Source organism: Corythoichthys intestinalis, chromosome 6 (assembly GCF_030265065.1).
Source record: "Corythoichthys intestinalis isolate RoL2023-P3 chromosome 6, ASM3026506v1, whole genome shotgun sequence".
NCBI lineage: Eukaryota > Metazoa > Chordata > Actinopteri > Syngnathiformes > Syngnathidae > Corythoichthys > Corythoichthys intestinalis.
The window spans coordinates 2,975,614-2,992,868 of NC_080400.1; the positions used below are offsets into that span (position 1 = coordinate 2,975,614).

General features: G+C 43.4%; 1 protein-coding gene across 1 annotated transcript in view; it reads left to right on the forward strand.

Annotated features, from left to right (window-relative positions):
- LOC130917686 (latent-transforming growth factor beta-binding protein 4-like) overlaps positions 1 to 17,255 on the forward strand; it is a 71,638-nt gene that overhangs the window by 43,495 nt on the left and 10,888 nt on the right. Inside the window, exons 16-25 of the mRNA XM_057839324.1 lie at positions 864 to 977; positions 1,053 to 1,172; positions 2,716 to 2,835; positions 2,966 to 3,091; positions 4,677 to 4,811; positions 4,896 to 5,021; positions 7,051 to 7,194; positions 8,966 to 9,205; positions 9,274 to 9,345; positions 12,303 to 12,431. Coding sequence (XP_057695307.1) covers positions 864 to 977; positions 1,053 to 1,172; positions 2,716 to 2,835; positions 2,966 to 3,091; positions 4,677 to 4,811; positions 4,896 to 5,021; positions 7,051 to 7,194; positions 8,966 to 9,205; positions 9,274 to 9,345; positions 12,303 to 12,431 — 1,326 coding nt within the window. The remainder of the gene's footprint in view (positions 1 to 863; positions 978 to 1,052; positions 1,173 to 2,715; positions 2,836 to 2,965; positions 3,092 to 4,676; positions 4,812 to 4,895; positions 5,022 to 7,050; positions 7,195 to 8,965; positions 9,206 to 9,273; positions 9,346 to 12,302; positions 12,432 to 17,255) is intronic.

The window sequence follows — 17,255 nt, forward strand, 5'->3', positions numbered from 1 at the left end:
GTTAGTTTGGGGCATTTCGGGGTCACTTCCTATTAATATTAGGTCACTTGAGTTGGGGGACATTTTTGGGTCACTTCCTGTTGATTTTAGGTTACCTTTTGATTTGAGTGTTTTGGGGTCACTTTGTATTAATATTAGGTCACCTGTTGATTTGGGGGCCTCTTGGGGTCACTTTCTTTTGATATTGGGCCACTTCCTGTTGATTTAGGGACATTTGGGGTCACTTCCGGTTGATATCTGGTCAATTCCTTTAGATATTGGGCCACTTCCTGTTGATTTAGGGACCTTTGGGGTCGCTTCCTGTTGATTTAGGTCACCGCTTGATTGGGGGGCATTTCAGGGTCACTTCCTGTTGTTCTCGGGTCACTTCCTATATTAGTATTAATATTAGGCCACCTTCTGTTGATTTGAGGGCCTTATGGGTTCACTTCCTGTTGATATTGGGTCACTTGAGTTGGGGGACATTTTTGGGTCACTTCCTGTTGATTTTAGGTTACCTATTGATTTGGGGTGTTTTGGGGTCACTTTGTATTAATATTAGGTCACCTGTTGATTTGGGGGCCTTTTGGGGTCACTTTCTTTTGATATTGGGCCACTTCCTGTTAAGTTGGAGGAAATTTTGGGGTCACTTCCTGTTGATTTTAGGTCCCCTCTTCTTTTGGGGTCACTTCCTCTTGAGATATAGACACTTCCTCTTGATTTAAGGGCATTTCGGGCTCACTTCCTTTTGATATAAGGTCACTTCCTGTTTATTTGGGGGCATTTCAGGGTAAATTTTTCTCTCGAGGTACCACTGTAATTGTAATTTGCATCAATAGTTGAATGACAAAGAGATGTGTTTGTTGTTTTTTTTGGGTTGTCAGACATTGATGAGTGCATCCGAGCGCTGTGCTCCAACGGGCGCTGCGAAAACACGCCCGGAAGCTTCCGGTGCATCTGTCGTCACGGTTACAAACTCCGGAACAACACCTGTGCAGGTCGACGACCGACACGAAAACTAGAACACGATGACATCATCATCTGGATGTTTATGTGTACGTTTGATTGTGCAGATGTGGACGAGTGCGCCGATCCGTCCCAGTGTCCCGGACAGATGTGCGTCAATTCGGCGGGCTCGTATCGTTGTGTTTCCTGTCGCCCTGGATACGTGCTGAGCAACAAACAGTGCACAGGTGCATTTTTATCTGGGTCTTTGAAAAAGACACGGGACGGTGAGGGGCATAAAAGTTGTATACAGAATTCGGAAAAAATTAAAACAGTTCCCCGGAAATTTGCCAAAAACATTCCCGTTCATTTTAATGGGATGCAACATTCAAATTAATAAAATAATATAATAATAAAACGTTCAAATCAACAAGAAATGACCAGATATCAAGAGGACACGCTCTCAAATGACCTGACATGACCAGGCCACGCCCCTCAAATGTTCCCAAAAGCCCTGGTTTGTTCAGGCCACGCCCCCCAAAAAGTCCCCTAATGACCGGTATTGACCAGGCCCCGCCCCCAAATAACCTGATATGACCAGGCCACACCCCCGAAATTTCCCCAAATGATCTTATATGACTAAGCCACGCCCCACAAATACCTCCAAATTACCTGATATGACCAAGCCACGCTCATCAAAGGTCCCGAAATGACCTGATATGACCAGGCCACGCCCCCCAAAGGTCCCCAAATGACCTGATATGACCAGGCCACGCCCCACAAATGTACCCAATTGACCTGATATGACCAGGCCACGCCCCCCAAATGTTCCCAATTGACCTGATATGACCAAGCCACGCCCATCAAAGGTCCCGAAATGACCTGATATGACCAGGCCATGTCCCCAAACGACATGAAGTGACCAGGCCACGCCCCCAAATGTTCCCAAAAGCCCTGGGTTGATCAGGCCACGCCCCCTAAAAAGACCCCAAATGACCTTTATTGACCAGGCCACGCCACCAAATGACCTGATATGACCAGCCCACGCCCCCGAAATTTCCCCAAATGACCTGATATGACTAGGCCACGCCCCCAAAAGTCCCCAAATGACCTAATATGACTAGGCCACGCGCCACAAATGCCTCCAAATGACCTGATATGCCTCGGCCACGCGCCCAAATGTCCCCAAATGGCCTGATATGACTAGGCCACACTCCACAAATGCCTCCAAATGACCTGATATGACCAAGCCACGTCCATCAAAGGTCCCGAAATGACCTGATATGACCGGGCCACGCCCCCCAAATGTTCCCAAATGACCTGATATGACTAGGCCACGCCCCCAAAAGTCCCCAAATGACCTGATATGACTAGGCCACGCCCCAAAAATGCCTCCAAATGACCTGATATGACCAAGCCATGCCCATCAAAGGTCCCGAAATGACCTGATATGACTGGGCCACGCCCCCCAAATGTTCCCAAATTACCTGATATGACCAGGCCACGCCCCCAAATGAACTGTAATGACCAGGCCACGCCCCCCAAATGTTCCCAAATGGCCTGATTTGATCAGGCCACGCCCCCCAAATGTCCCCAAATCAACAGGAAGTGACCTGATATTGTCCCTGAAATGTCCCCAAACCAACCTGGGCTAAGATCTGTATGTCCACACGGCAAAGACCCAGAGTAATTTCTCCAGAAATTGGAGTTCCTAGTTGTTTTAGTTCTTGCCGATTTTACTGCAACATTGAGGCAACACTAGTTTTTCCACACGTCTGTCGTCTTGTACAGATATCAACGAATGCGAGGATGCCACATTGTGTCCTGGTGGCCAGTGCGTCAACACCAAAGGCTCCTACAAGTGTGTGGACTGCCGCCAAGGCTACCGAGCCATGAACGGAGCGTGTGAAGGTATGCTCCATTACGCACTATGCTTGAGCCATTCACAGGCGCAAAGACATGTGGGTACAGCTTCCCAGTTTGCGACTATACAGTAATACATGACATACTGGACAAATTTTGCTGGTAATTGTCCCTTCAGACGTGGACGAGTGCGCGAACGCTTCCGCCTGCGAGGCCGAGCACGTGTGCGTCAACACGGTGGGCTCGTTCCGATGCGACTGCCCGCCCGGGTATCGAACCTTCGGACGGGGGAGACCGTGCAGAGGTGAGTCGCTCCGCCGTTGCTCTCGAATTCTGATTGGTTCGCAGGAATCGTACCTGTGAAGAGGTGGGTAGAATAGCCAAAAATTAACAGAAGAATCACATCACTCAAGTGGCTCAAAAATACCCCAAAACCAACAGGAAGTTACTCAAATTGAACAGGAAGTATTTGGAAATGCCCTAAAATACACAAGGAGTAATGAAGAGGAAGTGGCCATGAAGAGGCCTTGGAATACCCCAAAATGTACAGAAAGTGACTCGCAAGTACCCCAAAACCGACAGGAAGTGGCCAAAAATGAACAGGACGAATCTGGAAATACCCTAAAATCAACAAGAAGTGACCAATGAAGAGGAGGTTTCCAAGCAATGCCCTAAAATCAACAGGAAATGACCCAAAATGAGCAAGAAGAGCGCTGAAATACCCCAAAATGTACAGTAAGTGACCTGTTAGTACACCCAAAATGGCCCCAAGCTAACAGTAAGTGACCCAAAATCGACAGGAAGTGGTCAGTAAAGTTGAAGTTGCCAGGAAATGCCCTAAAGTCAACAGGAAGTGACCCAAAATCAGCAAGAAGAGGCTCTGGAATACCCCAAAATTTACGGGAAGTGACCTGTAAGTACCCCAAAACCAACAGGAAGTGACCCAAAATCAACAGAAAGTGACCAATGAAGCGGAAGTTGCCAGGAAATGCCCCAAAACTAACAGGAAATGCCCCAAAATCAGCAGGAAATGACTCTGAGATACTCCAAATTGTACTGTGACCCGTAACTACCTCAAAAATGCTCTAAAATGAACAGGAAGTGATGAATTAGGTGAAAATTGCAAGGAAATGCCCCAAAACTAACAGAAAGTGACTCAGAATCAGCAGGAAGTCGCTCTGAGATACCCTAAATTGTACAGGAAGTCATCCGTACGTAGTCCAAAATTGCCCCAAAACTTACAGGAAGTGACACAAAATTAACAGGAAGCGACCAATTAGACAAAAGTTGCCTGTAAGTACCCTAAAGTCAACAGGAAGTGACCCAAAATCGGCAAGAAGAGGCTCTGAAATACCCCAAAATGTACAGGAAGTGACATGTATGTACCCCAATAATGCCCCAAAACTAACAGGAAGTGGCCCAAAATCAACAGGAAGTGACAAAAGAAGCGAAAGTTTCCAGGAAATGCCCTAAAATCAACAGGAAGCGATCCCAAATCAGCAAGAAGTGGCCCTGAGATACTCCAAAATGTACAGAAAGTGACCCGTAACTACCGCAAAACCAACAGGAAGTGACCCAAAATAAACAGGAAGTATCTGGAAATACCCTAAAATCAACAGGAAGTGACCAATGAAGAGGAAGTGGGAGAGAAATCCCTTAAAATCAACAAGAAATGATCCTAAATGTATAGGAAGTTACAATGGAAAGCCTCTAGTTCCGCCCGAAGTTGATTAGTAAGAGTAGAACAAATCTACTCAAGTAAAAATAAAAAGTACGGTGTGGTAAAACTACTTCGAAGTACATTTTTCTCCAAAAGTTACTCAAGTAAATGTAACAGAGTACACGTAACGCATTACCACTGACTTATGTATCTGTGTTTACATGAACAGACATTGACGAGTGTTTGGAGGAGAACTGGTGCCCCCCTGTGGGCGAGTGCGTAAACACGCCAGGCTCCTTTCAGTGCGTCTGTCCTCAAGGATATACGCTCAGCGATAATGGTAGCGACAACAAAACGTGCGACGGTAGGTGCCATTTTTTGTGTGGCCCAGATGTAAACGAGCGCGCGAGGTAAGTTATTTGTCGGAATTGCGCATATCCTCCGGCAGACACGAACGAGTGCGCCGACGGGTCGGTCTGCGGCCGGCACGCCGTCTGCCAGAACCTCGTCGGGACGTACGAGTGCGTGTGCGACCGAGGCTTCGTTTCCGCGCCGGATGGGAAGTTCTGCGTGGGTACGTGTTGACACTGCTACGGCACTAGAGGGTGCTGTGGCGCCCTGTATAGATTTACTGGCCACAGCTGGTTGACAGCTACATCATCTGAATGAATGTATATTTTGTTTATTGTGTTTCCATAGTTCATTGGCTGCTATTGACAGTGATAGACGTCCAATCTTGGATATCTAGCAGTGATAAAAATCGTTTCAATTCATGGCAGAAGCATGAAGAAACCATCCGACCTTCCATCGCCCCGATCAACCCCAAAATAACAATCAATCAACAGGAAGTGACCCAATGTAAACAGGAAAGAATGCCAAAACTAACAGGAAGTGACCCGATATCAACAAGAAGTGAGTCCGAATCGCCCTCAAATCAACAGGAAGTGATCTTTTAACAACCTGAAGTGACCCCTAAATGCCAAACATTAACAGAAAGTGACCCCCAAATACCCAAAAATCAACAGGAAGTGACCTGTTATCAACAGGACCCCAAAATACAAGCAAATCATTTGTCATTGATACAATATGCTAAATAAGCTACTTAAGACTTGATTTGAATGGCAATGCATTAACTTTGATGGGAATGTTGCCCCTACCAACATGGCCGCCCAGATGCCTAACCCAATGGCAGATACAATTATTTAAAAAGCGGTGGAAAAATAAGCTAGTTATGACTTCATTCTAATGGCAATGTGTTGACTTTGATGGAAACGTCGCCCCCACCAAGATGTCTGCCCTGAGGCCATGTTATGTGGGGCGATTAAAGCTCTTTTCATACTTTTGCCGTCAATTGAAATGAGATTATCGCTTGCAGACGACCAGTCTATTTGAAGTGGGAGGATCGTTCATTTGCTGCCGACCCTCCCACTTCAAATTGATTGGACGTCAATGGCAGTCACCGAGTAAATAGCAGATGCTTTGACTTTGATGGGAATCTAGCCCCCTCCAAGATGGCCACTCTGTGGCCATTTTGTTAGGAGCTATGGAATGGACATTCGGCCACTGAGTAAATAGCAGTTGCTTTGTCATTGATGAAATAGGCTAAATAAGCTGGTTATAACTTGATTTGACTGTAAATGCGTTGACTTTGATGGGAACATTGCCCCTACCAACATGGCCGCCCTGATGCCTAACCCAATGATAGATATATAAACACTTAAAAACAGGTTGAAAAATAAGCTAGTAATGACTTCATTTGAATGGCAATGCATTGTTTTGATGGGGATGTCGCCCCCACCAAGATGGCCACCCTGTGGCCATTTTGTTAGGAGCGATGGATTGGACATCTGGGCCACTGAATAAATAGCAGATGCTTTGTCATTGATACAATAAGCTAAATAAGCTAGTTATGACTTGATTTGACTGTAAATGCTTTGACTTTGATGGGAACATCGCCCTACCAACATGGCCCCCCTGATGCCTAACCCAATGACAGATATATAAACATTTAAAAACAGGTGGAAAAGTAAGCTAGTAATGACTTCATTTGAATGGGAATGCATTGACTTTGATGGGGATGTCGCCCCCACCAAGATGGCCGCCCTGTGGCCATTTTATTAGGAGCGATGGATCGGACGTCTGGCTGGCCACTGAATGAATAGCAGAAACTTTGTCATTGATACAACAAGCTAAATAAGCTAGTAATGACTTCATTTGAATGGCAATGCATTGACTTTGATGGGGATGTCGCCCCTACCAAGATGGCCGCCATGAGCCCATTTTAGGTGGGGCGATGAAAGCTCTTTTAATGCTTCTGCTGTCAATTGAAATAAGATCATCACTAGGAGACATCCAATCTATTTGAATTGGGAGGGCCGTTCATTCGCTGCCGACCCTCCCACTTCAAATGGATTGGACGTCTATGGCCGTTAATGGCAGCCACCGAGTAAATAGCAGATGCTTTGTCATTGATAAAACAAGCTAAATAACCTAATTCTGACTTTATTTCAATGCCAATGCATTGACTTTGACGGTAACGTCGCCCCCTCCAAGATGGCCGCCCTGTGGCCATTTTCTGATTCCACCATATGCCCGTGTTCCAGACGAAGACGAGTGCGAGTCCATGCCGGGCGTTTGCGGTTCGGCTCGCTGCGACAACCTGGAAGGAACCTTCATGTGCGAATGCGACACACCGGAGGAATACTTTGAAACCGACGCCAGACGATGTGTCAGAGCGTTGCCACCAGGTATACAGTACACAGTAGAAACAACCACAAATTCCCATGCAGCACATTCAAACATTCAGCAGAACACAACACATTGGGGTTTACTTTACTGTTGATATAGAGTCACTTTCTGTTAATTGTGGGGCATTTGGGAGTCACTTCCTGTTGTTAAAAGATCACTTCCTGTTGGTATCGGGTCATTCAAGCATCACTTCCTGTTTATATCGGGTCACTTCCTGTTGGTTTTGGGGTATTTCGGGGTCACTTCCTGTGTATTCTGGGTCATTTGGGGTCACTTTCTGTTGTTCAAAGATCACTTCCTGTTTATTCTGGGTCATTTAGGTGTCACTTCCTGTTAGTATCGGGTCATGTAGGGATCACTTCCTGTTGTTAAAAGATCACTTCCTTTTGGTATAACTTCCTGTTTATATTGGGCCACTTCCTGTTGGTTTCGGGGTATTTTGGAGTCACTTCCTGTTTTTTTCTGGGTCATTTGGGGTCGCTTCCTGTTGTTAGAATGTCACTTCCTGTTGGTATCGAGTCATTTAGGGATCATCTCCTGTTTATATCGGGTCACTTCCTGTTGGTTTTGGGGTATTTCGGAGTCACTTCCTGTTGAATTCGGGTCATTTCGGAGTCACTTCCTGTTTATTCTGGGGCATTTGATGATCACTTCCTGTTGTTAAAAGATCACGTCCTGTTGATTTGGCGGCGATTCGGACTCACTTCCTGTTGATATTGGGCCATTTAGGGGGTACTTCCTTTTTATATTGGGTCACCTACTATTGATTTGGGAGGGTTTGGGGGTCACTTCCTGTTTATATCGGGGCACTTCCTGTGAGTTTTTGGCATTTTGGATTATTATCCTGTCAGTATTAGGTCACTTCCTGTTGTTTCTGGGGTATTTGGGGATCACTGCCTGTTGATGTTGGGTCACTTCCTGTTCATTTTAGGGCATTTTGGAGTCATTTCCCATTTATTCCGGGGCATATCGGGTTAACTTCCTGTTAATATCAGGTCACATCCTGTTGGGTTTTTGGCATTTTGGATTACTTTCCTGTTAGTATTGGGTCACTTCCTGTTGTTTCTGGGGTATTTTGGGATCACTGCCTGTTGATGTTGGGTCACTTCCTGTTCATTTTGGGGTATTTTGGAGTCATTTCCTATTTATTCTCTGGCATTTCGGGTTAACTTCCTTTTGGTTTTTGACATTTTGGGGTGACTACCTGTTGCTATTGGGTCACTTCCTGTTCATATTGGATCACTTCCTGTTCATTTGCGGGAAATTCAGACTCACTTCCCGTTGATATTGGGTTACTTCCTGTTTTTGGGGCATTTACTGGGTCACTTCCTGTTCTTATCAGGTCACTTCCTTTTGATTCTGGGGCTTTTAGGGGGTACTTTGTTTTCATATTAGGTGACTTCCTGTTGATTTGGGTCATTTGGGGGTCACTTCCTATTAATATCGGATCACTTCCTTTTGATTTCAGGTTATTTGCTGGGTCACTTCCTGTTGATTCGCAGCTCTCCCAATCCTAATGGATTGGGCGTCTATCATCGACAATGGCATTGAAACATAAATATAATAAAGTAAAATATAAATAAATTCATGAAAAAAATAAAAATAATTATTCAAAAGTAGCATATTATTTTGAAATTGTAAAAGAAAAATGCTTTTCAGAAATAAAATTATAACTAAAATATGAAAAGAAAAATAATAAATAACATTGCCACCAGATGGTGCCAAATCCATCCAGCTTTCACAAACTCCGCTTTTTTTTTTTCCCCACAGGTGGGAATTTCCCCGTTCACTCTTCCTCATCCTCCTTCCACGCGGGCGTGTTAGACGTGGTGCCGGCTTCGTCCCCCCTCCCGACGTCCCGCCCGGGCGGATTCGCCGAGTGCTATTACAACCTGGAGTCGTCGTGCAGTCTCCTGGCCGCCAACACCAGCTGGCAGGAGTGCTGCTGCACTCTGGGGGAGGGCTGGGGCCTGGGCTGCAGGTACCAGGCCTGCCCCCCTGCCCACACAGGTGAGAGCTCCACCCACCGCCACTCGGGGGCGGTCCTACCTCAGTTAACGCGAGATGTTTTTGTTCAGCGGACTTCCTGGCGCTGTGTCCCAGCGGGAGAGGATATGTGACCGTCGGGGAGGCGGCTTTCAGTTATACAGGTGAAGTGTCACTTCCTGTTTATTGGTTACTTCCTGTTTGTTTGGGAGCATTTCAGGGTCACCTTCTGTTATCAGGTCACTTCCTGTTGATTTGCAAGCGTTTTGGGGTCACTTTCTGTTGATATGGGGGCAGTTCAGGGCGACTTGCTGTTGATTTTGGGCATCCCAAGGTAACTTCCTGTTGATATGGGGTTACTTCCTGTTCATAACAGGTCACTTCCTGTTGATATCAGGTCACTTCCTGTTGATTTTGGGTAACTTCAGAGTCACTTCCTGTTAATTTGGGGTTATTTGGGGGTCACTTCCTGTTAACATTAAATTCATATTCATTTTAGGGTTGTTATGGGTCACTTCCTGTTTATATTGGGTAACTTCAGAGTCACTTCCTGTAATTTGGCGTCATTTTAGTGTCACTTCCTGTTAACCTGTCAACCTTAAATTGATAACCATTTTAGGGTAGATACAAGTCACTTCCTGTTGGTATGGAGTTACTTCCTGTTTATAACAGGTCATTTGCTGTTGATAACAGGTCACTTCCTGTTGATTTTGGGTTATTTGGGGTCACTTCCTGTTGATTTGGTGGCATTTTGGAGTCACTTCCTGATGATATCGTGTCACTTCCTGTTGATATTGGGTAACTTCAGAGTCACTTCCTGTAATTTGGCGTCATTTTAGTGTCACTTCTTGTTAACCTGTCAACCTTAAATTGATAACCATTTTAGAGTAGTTACAAGTCACTTCCTGTTGGTATGGCATTACTTCCTGTTTATAACAGGTCATTTGCTGTTGATTTTGGGTAACTTCAGAGTCACTTCCTGTTAATTTGGGGTTATTTGGGGTCACTTCCTGTTGATTTGGTAGCATTTTGGAGTCACTTCCTGATGATATCGTGTCACTTCCTGTTGATATTGGGTAACTTCAGAGTCACTTCCTCTTAATTTGGGGTTATTTTAGTGTCACTTCCTGTTAACCTGTCAACCTTAAATTGATAATCATTTTAGGGTAGTTACGGGTCACTTCCTGTTGGGATCGGGTTACTTCCTGTTTATAACAGATCACTTCCTGTTGATATTGAGTCACTTCCTGTTACTTTGGGGTTATTTTAGTGTCACTTCCTGTTAACCTGTCAACCTTAAATTGATAATCATTTTAGGGTAGTTACGAGTCACTTCCTGTTGGTATCGGGTTACTTCCTGTTTATAACAGGTCACCTCCTGTTGATATTAGGTCATTTCCTGTTGATATTGAGTAACTTAAGAGTCTCTTCCTGTCAATTTGGGGTTATTTGGAGTCTTTTCCTGTAAACATTAAATTCATATTCATTTTAGGGTTGTTATGGGTCACTTCCTGTTTATATTGGGAAACTTCAGAGTCACTTCCTGTTAATTTGGAATTATATTACAGTCACTTCCTGTTAACCTGTCAACCTTAAATTGATAATCATTTTAGGGTAGTTACGGGTCACTTCCTGTTGGGATCGGGTTACTTCCTGTTTATAACAGATCACTTCCTGTTGATATTGAGTCACTTCCTGTTACTTTGGGGTTATTTTAGTGTCACTTCCTGTTAACCTGTCAACCTTAAATTGATAATCCTTTTAGGGTAGTTACGAGTCACTTCCTGTTGGTATCGGGTTACTTCCTGTTTATAATAGGTCACCTCCTGTTGATATTAGGTCACTTCCTGTTGATATTGAGTAACTTCAGAGTCTCTTCCTGTCAATTTGGGGTTATTTGTAGTCTCTTCCTGTAAACATTAAATTCATATTCATTTTAGGGTTGTTATGGGTCACTTCCTGTTTATATTGGGAAACTTCAGAGTCACTTCCTGTTAATTTGGAATTATTTTAGAGTCACTTCCTGTTAACCTGTCAACCTTAAATTTATAATTTTTTTAAGGGTAGTTACGGGTCACTTCCTGTTGGTATCGGATTACTTCCTCTTTATAACAAGTCATTTCCTATTGTTATCGGGTCACTTCCTGTGATTGGGAGAATTTTGGAGTCACTTCCTGTTGATATCAGGTCACTTCCTATTGATATTGGGTAACCTCAGAGTCACTTCCTATTAATTTGGGGGCTTTTGGGGTCACTTCCTGTTAACAAATTAATTTGGGTACATTTTGGGGTTACTTCCTGTTGATTTGGTAGCATTTTGGAGTCACTTCCTGTTGATATCGTGTCACTTCTTGTTGATATTGGGTAAATTCAGAGTCACTTCCTGTTAACCTGTCAACCTTAAATTGAGAATCATTTTAGGGTAGTTACGGGTCACTTCCTGTTGGTATTGGGTTACTTCCTGCTGATATTGGGTCACTTCCTGTGATTTGGAGGTATTTTGGAGCCACTTCCTTTTGAGTTATATTCATATGCAGTAGATATATACAGTAGTATATTCACGTATAAATAATAGTATTTTTTTTTTGTATTTGTAGAATTCTTTAAGTATTTATAGTTTTCATTTAAACATATATAAATTTACTGTATATTTATATTTTTTAATGATATAAATATTTTGCATTCATATATTTTTATGTATTTTACATACCTATTTATATTTAAATTATATTAAAAAATACCGTATAAAATTTTTTTTTCAATAATTATATTACTTTATTAATTGTGTCTATTTTTTATGATATCACAAATTTTGCATTGATAACATTATTTTTTAGTTGAAATTTTCCAATTCATTTTATTTTTATTATTTTATTACATTTCAATAATACATATGTATAGATATAAATATGATTTTTTAAAAATTTTTTTTGAAATTTGGAAAATATTTTAATTATCATGCAATACAAGTACATTTACTTCGATTTATATATTCACTACAAGTACAAGTACATTTTCTTAAATGTACTTTTACTATAAGTACCTGTACTTTCGCGTACTTGTATTACTTCAATGTACTTTTACGAAAAGTAGGGTTACTAATATTTTTTTTGCTTTTCAGATGTGGACGAGTGCAAGCGCTTCCATCCGGAGGTGTGCAAGAACGGCGTGTGCGTCAACATCATTCCCGGATACAACTGTTACTGCTCCAGCGGATTCGTTTACGACGCCGCGCTGCTCGAGTGTGTCGGTATGCGCGGGTCACTTCCTGTAGATTTGGGAGCATTTCCTTTTGATTACTCAGGCATTTCTGGGCCACTTCATATTGATTTGGTGCCACTTCGTGTTGGTTTTGGGTCAATTCATTGTTAATTCATTGGCTGTAATTCACGGCGCTAAGACGTCAATCCATTTCGACCTCGCCTAAATGGGTTGGACGGACGTCTGGCGCCGTCAACGGCAGGTAAGGAGTTAACCCCTTTATGCCTGAATTTACATTAACTCATTCAATCCCACCCATTTTCACCGGAGCAACCCCATTTGCTCCCGGACGTTTTACTGGATTTTGACTGGTTTTGCAAGGCCCACAGAAAATTCTGTTCTATTGCTATATAAACATGGAACCCACAAAAAGAAAGATTAGATGGCATTAACATTATTAACATTCTGTTAAAGCGATCCATGGATAGAAAGACTTGTAGTTCTTAAAAGATAAATGTTAGTACAAGTTATAGAAATTCTATATTAGTGCTGCAACGATTAATCGATTAACTCGAGTATTCGATTAGAAAAAAAGATTCGAATTAAATTTTGCTGCTTCGAGCGTCTGAGGAGAGGAAAGCAGTGCACTATTAACACTGTGTATAGTGAAGATGGTGTACTGCTGACCTCGACTCGGGACGTCGTGAGTCGGTGGAGAGAATACTTCGAAGCCCTCCTCAATTCCACCGACACGCCTTCCTTTGAGGAAGCAGAGTCTGGGGACTCTGAGGTGGGCTCTTCGATCTCTGGGGTTGAAGTCACTGAGGCGGTTGGTAAGCTCCTCGGTGGCAAGGCCCCGGGGGTGGATGAGATCCGCCCGGAGTTCCTAAAGGCTCTGGATGTTGTAGGGCTGTCATGGCTGACACGCCTCTACAACATCGCGTGGACATCGGGGACAGTGCCTCTGGATTGGCAGACCGGGGTGGTGGTCCCCCTTTTTAAAAAGGGGGACCGGAGGGTGTGTTCCAATTATAGAGGAATCACACTCCTCAGCCTCCCCGGTAAAGTCTATTCAGGGGTGCTGGTGAGGAGGGTCCGTCGGGAAGTCGAATCTCGGATTCAGGAGGAGCAGTGTGGTTTTCGTCCCGGCCGTGGAACAGTGGACCAGCTCTACACCCTCAGCAGGGTCCTCGAGGGTGCATGGGAGTTCGCCCAACCAGTCTACATGTGTTTTGTGGATTTGGAGAAGGCGTTCGACCGTGTGCCTAGGGGAATCCTGTGGAGGGTGCTCCGGGAGTACGGGGTACCGAGCCCCTTGGTAAGGGCTGTTCGGTCCCTGTACGACCGGTGTCAGAGTCTGGTCCGCATTGCCGGCAGTAAGTCGAATTCGTTCCCAGTGAGGGTTGGACTCCGCCAAGGCTGCCCTTTATCACCGATTTTGTTCATAATTCTTATGGACAGAATTTCTAGGCGCAGCCGAAGCGTTGAGGGGGTCCGGTTTGGTGACCTCAGCATTGAATCTCTGCTTTTTGCAGATGATTTATTGCTGTTGGCTTCATCAAGCCGTGACCTCCAACTCTCACTGGAGCATTTCGCAGCTGAGTGTGAAGCGGTTGGGATGAAGATCAGCACCTCCAAATCCGAGACCATGGTCCTCAGTCGGAAAAGGGTGGAGTGCCCTCTCCGGGTCGGGGATGAGATCCTGCCCCAAGTGGAGGAGTTCAAGTATCTTGGGGTCTTGTGCACGAGTGACGGTAGGAGGGAGCGGGAGATCGACAGGCGAATCGGTGCGGCGTCTGCAGTAATGCGGACTCTGCACCGGTTCGTAGTGGTGAAGAAGGAGCTGAGCCGAAAGGCAAAGCTCTCGATTTACCAGTCGATCTACGTTCCTACCCTCACCTATGGTCACGAGCTTTGGGTCGTGACCGAAAGAACAAGATCCTAGATACAAGCGGCCGAAATGAGTTTCCTCCACAGGGTGTCCGGGCTCTCCCTTAGAGATAGGGTGAGAAGCTCGGTCATCCGGGATGGACTCGGCGTCGAGCCGCTACTCCTCCGCGTAGAGAGGAGCCAGCTGAGGTGGCTCGGGCATCTGGTTCGGATGCCTCCCGGACGCCTCCCTGGAGAGGTGTTCCGGGCATGTCCCACCGGCGGGAGGCCCCGGGGACGACCCAGGACACGCTGGAGAGACTATGTCTCTCGGCTGGCCTGGGAAGGCCTTGGGATCCCACCGGAGGAGCTGGTTGAAGTGGCTGGGGAGAGGGAAGTCTGGGCTTCCCTGTTAAAGCTGCTGCCCCCGCGACCCGACCCCGGAACAAGCGGAAGATAATGGATGGATGGATGCTTCGAGTATTCGTTTAACTAAAGTGGCGCTGTAATGGTTTGTTTTTTAGTGTTTGCATTTAGTTTCATTGATTTGGGTGGATACACTGCCCTCTAGTCTGCCTCATTTTACATGGCCAAATCCAGCTGCTCCCTGTTAAGACCACCATAAGCTAGGTTTTTCTTTGAGCTAATGTTTTTTAATGCATTCGTAATTTAGTTTAAAGGTATATTTAGCCAATTTTTGTGGGAATATGTGTCTGAACCATTTGTTCAGAGCATTGTAAAAAAAAAAAAAAACACGTGAGTATTTTATAGCATTTAAGCTAGTGGACTTTTGCTATGCAAGTTAGCCAATTGTTCTTTTTGTAGACCCTTATTTTCATTATTGGTTTTTTTTTTTAATACCATTTGAGGCCCAGCTCAGGTATTATTCGATTATTCCAACTAGTTCATCGAATAACCGACTACTAAAATAATCGATAGCTGCAGCCCTAGTGTGTTATCAAGCGTAATGAAATTTTTAGGTAAGAATTTTTTTTTTTTTTTAATAAGATCTAGAAGTTTTTGAGTGAAAGCAGTAGATTAGTTTTTTTTCTAGTCACTTCTGAGATGCAATTGTTGGCTGTTTTCAACAATGTACATCAAAAATAAAGACATTGATTGACTGAAAATGGTTCAATATTAGATGAGATGTCTTGTTTTCTCGTGTATGTTTATAATTGCTCCTTACCTAAAAAATGGTATAGATAGAATTTTCAGTCGAATACTCGATTGTTAAAATATTCGATAGCTGCAGCCTTATTCTATATTAAAACCCCTCTTAATGTTGTCGTTTTAATAAAATATGTAAAATTTTCAATCAAAAAATAAACTAGTAGCCCACCATTGTTGATGTCAATAATTACACAATGCTCATGGGTGCTTAAACCCATAAAATCAGTCGCACCCAAGCGCCAGCAGAGGGCGACAAAACTCCCAAAAACACAAGTAACAAGTTGGCATTGCACTGTTCTGTCATTTTAATCTGTTTGAGCGAGGCATGTGCGTTAATTGCGTCAAATATTTTAACGTGATTAATTTAAAAAATTAATTACCACCCGTTAACGCGATAATTTTGACAGCCCTAGTTCATATCTTTTTCCATTCTTTAGAAATCAGCATTAGAAAATAGCTTACTTTGAGCAATTTTCCAATTTCTGATGAAAAAACAGATAAATTGAGCTTTTTGTAAAAGCAAAGGTTTCAAACATACAGTAACTTTGACTTTAAAACAGCTATTTTTTGCTTTTGTGACATCCCAAACATCTGAATAATGTTTTCCTTCTAAAAAAAATAACATAAACAACATGACAAATAGAGCTTTTGATAGCAAAGTAACAATTTATTTACACATAACTAAACTATTGAACTGAGAGATGACGCTGTTGTGGCCGCGACAGCCGGGGTAAACTTTTCCCTCATCCCCGCCTGTCTCATCAAGATGGATTTTTTTTAGCCTTTCTTTTGTGGTGACCACTGCCTCGTGGCGGAGTTCGCCTGAGGAGCTTGTGTTCCTGGGGGAGAACTGGTTTGGCCGTGCGCGTTTCCGGCTGAGTCGCGGGACACTGGAGGGTGCGGGGGACGCGAGCGGCCGAGCACATCGGCGCGGGCTCTGCTCGGCTAGCAGCACAGACTCAACGGAATCATCCGTTGCGCTGGTGGTCCCGGTTGTTCTGCTCGGTCGTCCGCCACCTGGCATCCTGGACATCCGTTTGGTCATCTTCCGCCGGCACCCCGGCCGTTCGTTCCATTGAATCGGGTTGGGGGTCTTACCAAATGCGCCTCCAGTGGCCAGTTTTATTCCTTAAAAATGGATATTCAGCGTTGTGCTTTGGAACAAAGTTGCATCAGAACCTAGAGATGTCTCTTGTGTAAAAAAAAAAACGTAAAAGACGTATCAATACGTTTTTGGGACACTGAAACAATTAAAAATAGAATGTATTGATACGTTTATGGGAGCAAATGAGATAAAATATTATACAAATATTCCAAAAATGAAATATTGTATACTTATATCATCAATATATGTAAATACATATAGATGTACTGTATACATAAATAATAATACTTTACTGATTCTCAGATAAAAAAATTAAACAAAAATGATATAAATGCTATTTTTTATTTCATTAAAATAATAATATAAATGCTTAATAAATGAAAGGGCTGTCAAACGATTACAATTTTTGATCGAGTTAATTACAGCTTCAAAATTAATTAAGCGTAATTAATTGCAATTCAAACCATCTATAAAATATGCCATATTTTTCTGTAAATTTTTGTTGGAATGGAAAGATAAGACACAAGACAGATATATACATTCAACATATGGTACATAAGTACTGTATTTGTTTATTATAACAATAAATCAACAAGAAGGCATTAACATTATTAACATTCTGTTAAAGCGATCCATGGATAGAAAGACTTGTAGTTCTTAAAAGATAAATGTTAGTACAAGTTATATGTTAATGTTTTCGTTTTAATAAAATTTGTAAAATTTAAATAA